Source organism: Aplysia californica, unplaced genomic scaffold (genome assembly GCF_000002075.1).
Source record: "Aplysia californica isolate F4 #8 unplaced genomic scaffold, AplCal3.0 scaffold01078, whole genome shotgun sequence".
Classification (NCBI taxonomy): domain Eukaryota; kingdom Metazoa; phylum Mollusca; class Gastropoda; order Aplysiida; family Aplysiidae; genus Aplysia; species Aplysia californica.
The window spans coordinates 114,983-123,395 of NW_004798348.1; the positions used below are offsets into that span (position 1 = coordinate 114,983).

Genomic DNA, 8,413 nt, shown 5'->3' on the forward strand with positions numbered 1-8,413 from the left:
CCTCCCTCATGACCTTCTGCAGTTGCTAACGCTGTAAAACTTTAATCAAACTCTCTCTCTCTCCATGTGAGTAGGTGGCACGGGTGCTGTTGGCGGGAAGCCAGATCTTCTTCCGGAATATTCCCGAGTGCCGGCGTCCGGCAGCGGTAACCGGTCACCCTCGCCCCGCTCTCCACGGTCAGAAATGGCCTACAACCTCAACGGTAACTCGCGGCAGCAGCAGAAAAAGTGAGTGGGTTTTTTTTACCTTTTCAGGGTTGGAATCTGTCGAGGGGAATTTTGTGTGTGTGGGTGTTTTTTGTGTGGTTGTTGGATGTGTGTGTTTGTTCATTTTGATTGTGTGTGTCCTAGTCTGTGGAACGGGGAGTATGTTTTGTCTGTCTGTCTGTATTTGTGTGGATTTGCATATTTTTACGTCTTTGTTTACTTTGAGGTTCGAGGGCTGTCCCTCGGAAAACCGGAATTTGGCTGTAATGTGCAAAATATTCAATATTTTCACATTCTGTAAGCGCACACTTGTAAAACAATCATTTAGGAATTTCCCGATTGAGCACCATGAGCATCGCACTAACCAAACGAACACAGCAGTTCTCCCAAGATGGCTACCCCCTTGGAAAATTGGTCACGGGTAGAAGTGAGGTCTGTCATTTGGTTTCTGACCGCAAAATGTCTCAAACCTATAGAAATACACACTGAAGTAAAGTCAGTTTACGGTGAGAAAGTGACGGCAAAGTCACAGGTATAAAAGTGGTGTAGTAAGTTCAAAGCCGGGCATACGGATGTCAATGGCAAAGTTCACCCCGGACCTTGGTTTTTTTGCCAAGACTGAGGACAGCAAGAGTTGCCCTAATAAACTCATTCAAACAGACAGGCGCCTAAAAATTCGCAAACTTTCCGAGTCGCTAAACATTTCAAAGTCCACTGTCAATAGGATAGTGTTTGATGAGCTGCACTATCGAAAGGTCTCTGCTCGATGGGTCCCAAAAGAGCTGACAGCTGACCACCAGACGCAACATGTTGAAGTGTCTCAGACTTTGTTGAATGGTTGTCGCCAAGCTGTCACGGGAGTCATGAACGTTTCTGGAGACCTCCAACAATATGATGAAGCATTTCTGAGAAACATTATTACAGGTGTCGAGACTTGGATACACCACATGACCTCGGAGACGAAGAGGGATTCAATGGTTTGGAAGCACACGTCTTCACCTCCCCAGAAAAAGTTTAAAGTTCAGCCATCGGTGAAGAAACTCACGGCCACAGTTTTCTGGGATGCTAAAAGTGTTCTGCTTCTTGACATTCTGGAACCTGGGCAAACTGTTATTTCTAACAGATGCTGCAAGACTTTTGATAAGTTGAGAGAGATTGTGCGTCGAAAAAGACCAGGTCGGTTGTCCAGCGGGGTCATTTTGTAACATGACAACGCAACGCCACACACCACAAACGCTACAAAAGACTGGGTCCAAAGGTTTGGCTGGGAAGTTGTGGCACACCCCCTCACAGTCTTGACTTGGCCCTGTCATATTATCACCTTCTTGGACCAATGAAACGCCATATTTCTGGACAGCGATTCACCGACGACGAAGACCTCATTGAAGCAGTGAAAGATTGGTTGAAATCCCTTGACAAAAATTTCTTCAAAAAGGGTATCTTCTCCCTGATTCAATAATGGGAAAAATGCGTCCAGCGGGATGGTGATTACCTTGAGAAATAAAGCACATGTTGAGGTATAATGTGTTGCATTTTTATTATAATAGGACAAAGATTGTTGCTTTTATGGACCTTTTCCGGTTTTCCGTGGGACAGCCCTCGTATGTGTATGATCTAATCATGTTCACGCCATAGCAATTATTATTCTGCTGGTACACATAATATGTGTCACGACGCGGTGGAATCAGGTGCTCGTCAGTTTCTGGGGCATGTGGAGTTATTTGTACTTGTTCATTTGTCTTGCCTTCGATGAAAATAATACCCATTAATCTTGAATAGAAGTCGGGATATCCGCAATTGAAGGAGGTGGAGATGGCCTTGTTTCATGGGTCAAGTTAGAGAGAAAATGGCCGCCAATCTTTGGTTATTTCCGTAGCTTGAGAGCCTGTGGTTACTGAAAACTTAATTTTTGTGTGTTTTTAATCAATGTTTTTCTGTAAAAATCCACACAGAAATGTGTTCTTGAATGGGCATAAAAGACGTTGAGCCCCCAAAAAAGAATTATAAAAATAGCCGAACTGGCAAGGAAATGCCAGTTTCTTCAATTTCATTATTTTGGTGAGCACCTGATTTCACCACGCTGCCCCACATATTTGTGCAGAATATTTTGTGCCTTGACTGACAAATCTTTCTCTTTCGTCTCTCTAAGACTCTGGTTTTAACATCTCTTCCCTCCTTCTGTTGTGTCTGTCGGTCTTTCTTGCTTTTTACAAAAGAGAAAAAAAGTCTTGTTGCCAATGTGCTTCTCTGTCTATTGGAGGCATTTCACTGGGTTGTCATTTATGCTGTAGGCAGTCTGTATTCCCAAAGTCGGAAGGGGGCGTCTTTTTTTGGACCTAGCTTGCCTGACGTAATATGAGGTCCTTTAAAATTCTAGTATTATTCCCAAAGTCCGAAGGGGGCGTCATTTTTTGGACCCAGCTTGCCTGACGTAATATGAGGTCCTTTAAAATTCTCGTATTATTTTTGGCCTTTTGGAGACAGAACGCTCGTTGTTCGCAGATCCTGCTTTTTCTTAATGACCAATTTTGTGTTAAATGAGTTGCAACGGTCAAACTCTTCAAGGTTCTCTTCCAGCCTGTCCCAGGAGATGTGGAGATATGCACTCCCTCCCTCCCTTCTGGAATGAAAAGAAAAATTGACACAACTCTGCAACTATGTGCAAAAAGGAAGAATTTTTATCAGAGCCATTGTGGTTTTGGGTTGGCAGGCAGCACTGCTTTGGTTAAAGATTCGAACCAGAGTCATCTGTCTAGATCTTAGTTCGGTAGTGGCGGCAGATGATTTTATTCATGACGTAAGCGTGACGGTGGGTGGTTGGCGGGTGCTCTGGTCTGGTTTTCTCCTCTCTCCACTATGGAACATATGTCGTATTTTTATCTCCTCCTCCATTAACATTTTTTAAAATGGTGTTTATTTCTCTCACGCAACACCTCTTACCTATGGCACTTTTATGACCTAATTTTGTTGCAAGTGCTGTAAAAATGTCTTGTTATACCTTTAATCTTTGGCACTTTTATGACGTAATTGTGTTGCAAGTGCCGTAAAACTGTCTTGTTATACCTGTTATCTATGGCACTTTTATGGCCTAATTGTGTTGCAAGTGCCGTAAAACTGTCTTGTAATGCCTCTGAATCTTTGGCACTTTTATGACTTAATTGTGTTGCAAGTGCCGTAAAACTGTCTTGTAACGCCTCTGAATCTTTGGCACTTTTATGACTTAATTGTGTTGCAAGTGCCGTAAAATTGTCTTGTTATACCTCTAATCTTTGGCACTTTTGTGACTTAATTGTGTTGCAAGTGCCGTAAAACTGTCTTTAAGACATAAAACGTACCCATGACACAGCCGTCAACCCGCAATGTTCTCATTCTGTGTTTGTTTCAGACAGTGGCAAAGGTCAGTCGGGTAGACTTCTTTGTGTGCGTCTGTGTTTGTTTTTTTGTTTTGTTTGTTTTTTTGTTTGTTTAGTGTGTCCGTCTTTGCCTGATTGATAGCCTCTCAGCCCAGAGGAGTTTCTAGCTAGAGTAGAAATCTGTTTACTGTGTCCGACCCTATATTTGTTTTATACTCAAAATTTTGTTGTTGTTTTTGTTTTTGTTCTTGTTTTGTTGTTTGGGTTTTTTTTATATCCCGCTTTTTATTTGTATGTGTGTGTATGATATATATATATATATATACATATGTATTACTTACTTTTTATATAATCTTTTTTCTTATTTATTTTGTTTCTGTCATTGTTTTCGTAGTGTAGGATTCTCGTTTGGCTCGGATTTATTTAGTGGAGTATATCTTTGTGTGGGTGCGTGCGGGTGCTGGAATGGATTGCTTTCTCAAATGCATGGATTTGTTTATGAGAATTAAGACAGAGAAAGAGAGAGAGAGACAAAGACAAAGAGAGAGTGAGAGAGAAAGAGACAGAGAGAGAGAAGCATGAAGTAAAGCCTATCTTCTAGAGAAGGGATTATGCCTGCGGTTTATTGCTCTTGGTGACACATCTTGTGTCTTTTCGTCTCTTTTTTTTTTTTTGGCTATAGCATTATTACTTGGCAACTTGCTGCTGAAAATGGCACTGCTTCATCTGGCGACATGTAAAAAGCTGTGTGGCCTGCTTGTTTTGGCAATTTTGGCCGCTGCGAGTGAAGTGGCGTAATATAGTGTGCATTTTTAGGAGTGTGGTTGATTTTGGATATGGCTGTTGATTTTTATAATATATATATAAATTTGCTAGAGGTGACGGGGCTATTGTTGTTGTGGCTCTTTAGCCGAACCGCTTTGGGAAAAAGCCCAAGTGGCTTGTGAAGGTGGAGGAGAGATTCTAGTTTGACCTGACCCGTAGAAGATTTTTGTTTGTCATTTGTGGTGAAATCAGGCCCTCGTCAAAATAATGAGGCGGAAGAAACTGATATTTTTCTGCTCACTTGACAATCTTTATCACTTATTTTGTTTGTTTGGGGCTGAATACCTTTTTTTTTATGTACACTTAAAGTCACATTCCTGCATGGATTTTTACTGATTAATGTTGATCAAAGGCACTGAACATGTAAATTTGCAGTCACTGAACATGTAAATTTGCAGTCACTGAACATGTAAATTTGCAGTTTCCAAGGACTATGCAGCTTTGAAAGTCACCAAAATTTGGTGGCCATTTTCTCTAGTATTTTACCCCTGATATCAGGCAACCCCCGTCTCCTTTTACCGCCAATATCTCGTCTCCTATGCGGAATAGATGGTTATCTTTAACAAATCAGAAGCACCCGTAAGGCAAATGAACAAGCTTTCATTGGTTTTTGGGTTGTTGTTGGGTTGGGGGGGTTTTTCAAGTGTAGTCTGGCTTTCTGCTAGGATGCTTTGCCCCACTCAGCCCGGGTTGGCCCAGACGAGAGACACACTTGAAGCAGTCAGCCTCTTAAATGATGTGGATCACGTCGATTTTTACTTTAAGATAAGGAGTTTTATGGTACTTACAACACATTTAGGTCGTACAAGTGCTGAAGATTTAAACCACAGCCGTAGAGGGGTTGGGGGCATTATATGGGCAGGCATTCTGAAAAATTTTGGCGCCTTGCGTAAATTGATGGGAAATAATGTCAATGGCAGCTGAAAAATTTTGATTTTTAAACTTTATTTTATTTTTATTTTGTTATTTTATTTTTATTTTGTCATTTTATTTTTATTTGGTTATTTTATGTTTATGTTGGTTTTGGTTGTTTTGGGTTTTTTATGGTTTTTGATTTTGTTTCTGTTTTCCTTGTATGCACAAATAGCAGTGAATGAGACACTTCTTTCATTCCTTTTTATTTCTTCTTTTGTTTTGAAAAACATGTATATTATACCATGCCCTCGGTAGATCTGGTGAGACTCCTTATATTATCTAATGCTCTTAGGCACGATTGGTTCAGTTCAGCGCAATTTGATAGGTAGGCAGGGCTAGCCTGATTGAGGGCACAACAAAGCGACGACCGTGGCTCCGACCGATCGCCCGACTCGCCTAAAAAACAACAACAGGCGCGTGTGTTTTCAGGCTGCGAGTCGGACGATCAGTTTGAGAATCCCTCCCCCCCCCCTATGAGCACTGGGTATTAGATTTTGCCTGAGTCCCCTGTTGAATGTGACCAAAATGTCTGCAATGCAAAATGTGTTCACTGTACTGGGTTCTATAGAATTGTTTCGGCTATTTTTCTCCTGCTCAGAGAATGATCATGGGTGGTTGGCGGGTGGTCTGGTGTGGGTTCCTTCTTCTTTCCTATCAAACATCTGTCGTCCCCATCTCTCCTCGTGGGTGGTTGGCGGGTGGTCTGGTGTGGTTTGTTACTTCTTTCCTATCAAACATCTATCGTCCTTATCTCCCCTTCTTTTTTGTGATTGTTACTCTCTTGTAACACCTCTAATCTTCGGCACTTATATGACCTTATTGTGTTGCAAGTGCCGTAAAGCACTTACTAAAACAAGAGATTGATACCAGGTTATTGGTACCAACGTCTTTGGTGTAGCGGTTAGGCATGCATGTCACTCTTAGGAGACCCAGTTCGATTCCCGGGTCGGGATCATTCTTATTGAGAGTCTCTCAGGTGCTTCCGCTGGGATGTTGTATCCATCTCAGCACTTAACACGATTTTTTTTCTAAAATTCACTTAGGTTGGAATGGGTACCTGGCAACAGACCACAAAAGATTTTGTCAGTTTGTTGTTAGTGTTTGAGTGCTTAACTGGCTGCTTGCACTGTATGCTGCCTGGGAAGCAGAGAATGTTTCTCATTCTAGGGTGTGCCGGGGAAATAATGGCTGTGAAGCGCGTAGAGCATGCTTTAGAACGTGAATGTGGACTATAGAAATGCAATTCATATTAACATTAGCGCCTAATTGTGTTGCAAGTGCCATGAAACTCTTACTAAAACTAAAACACAGGGTCTCTGGCATTTGTGGCGGCGTAGTGGATAGACCCTTTTTGTTGTCATACCTGGAAGACATTAATTGAATTGGGAGAAGTTAGGGTTTGGGGTTGTTGGGTTTTTTTGGGGGGTGGGGGGGGGTTTAAAAGCATATTTTGTTGTGTGACTCCAAGGTAGAAATAATACTATGTTCCCTCCTCTCCTCGTATCCTTTGTATTGTTGGCACTACGTGGACACCTCAAAGTGCACATATCTGGGTTGTGTATTTTATGGAAATATTTCTTTTGAGATGATGATGACATTTGAGCTGATTCAATAAAACAAATTTAAAACTTTTTATATCAAAATTTATTAGTCTGCAAATCCAGCAATACTCTGCTTTTTAAACAATGATGTTGATGATGATAAGATAATCTTTTTAAACAATGATGTTGATGATGATAAGATAATCTTTTTAAACTATGATGTTGATGATGATAAGATAATCTTTTTAAACTATGATGTTGATGATGATAAGATAATCTTTTTAAACAATGATGTTGATGATGATAGGATAATGTTCCGTTGTGTTCCTGATGAAGCCTGAACAGCTCAAAACTTTGAATCATATTTTTAGTTTTACCGTAAAATTTTCAAAACATATAGCTAAGTCCCCAATTTTATCTCTATTAAACAGCAATAATGATTATGATGGATATCATGGCGAAATGTTGAACCTTATTTCTAGCAATACCATGAAATTCTTTTTAAAAAATATCCCAAGTCTCCGTTATATAATAAAAAAAATTTTCTCCGTTATACAAGTGTAGTGATTATGATGGTTATGGGGGCGAAACGTTGAACCTTGTCTTTAATAATACCATAAAATTCAATAAAAATATCCAAGTCTCCTGTATTATTTTGTTTTCTATTTGACAACAGTGATGGGTTATTACGGCGAAAAATTGAACCATATTTTTAGTACATGCTACACCATAAAATTCTCAAAAGGTATCCCAGTTTCCATTTAAAAAAAAAAAAAAAAAAGTATACTTATACAACAATGATGACTAGGATGGTCAGTGAGGAGCCTGATGACTGAGTGACGTCAATAAATCAACTGTTTTGTGAAATACGTCACCTTTTATGCCATTTGGAAAAGTGACGCATGACGCTGTCTTTCACTAATCCATCAAATTTTTAAAAAAAATTTTTTTTTTTTGGTTACGATTCTCTTTAATATTATAATTTACGTCATTATTATATATTATGATAGGTATTATTAGCATCGTTACTGACTTATGTTGTCATAATGTTATTGTATGGTACTGAGAAATGATAATGTACAGCGTTGGTTTTTCGTGTAGTGCAAGTGCTGTTGAACAGTAAGATTTTTGCAGTTTACAATTTATACAATCTCTGAAATAAACTGTAAAGCATTTTGAGCTGAGATATATGCATTATGAAAGTGTGTGTGTGTGTGTGTGTGTGTGTGTGTGTGTGTGTGTGTGTGTGTGTGTGTGTGTGTGTTTGGTCCCTTTTCGTTTCTGTTTTACTATTACGTGGACCGAATCAGATCCTGGTGAAATGGGTGGTCGGAGGGAGTCGCTGGGAGGTCCAACTTGCGTTCGTTGCCTCCAGTGTGGCTGTCCCGTCTGTCTGGTGGTCTGCCTGTCTCGTGTTTTGCCTTGCTCGGAATAGTGGCTGTTAAGTTTCTCTCCTAATAAAGAGTATAACTTATAAGGAAAGCACTATTCCCTGTGACAAATGGCCCAGAAACTGTTCCCAGTGTCACTGGGAATAGGCCCAGCCCAGAAACAACTGGCAATAGGGTCTAG

The 8,413-nt window shown here is 40.3% G+C and overlaps 1 protein-coding gene across 1 annotated transcript in view; it reads left to right on the forward strand.

The window, feature by feature from the left end:
* LOC101847461 (phosphatidylinositol 4-phosphate 5-kinase type-1 alpha) overlaps window positions 1-8,413 on the forward strand; it is a gene marked incomplete at its 3' end in the record, with an annotated part of 93,375 nt that overhangs the window by 68,995 nt on the left and 15,967 nt on the right. Inside the window, 2 exon segments of the mRNA XM_013089914.2 lie at window positions 75-228; window positions 3,593-3,604. Coding sequence (XP_012945368.1) covers window positions 75-228; window positions 3,593-3,604 — 166 coding nt within the window.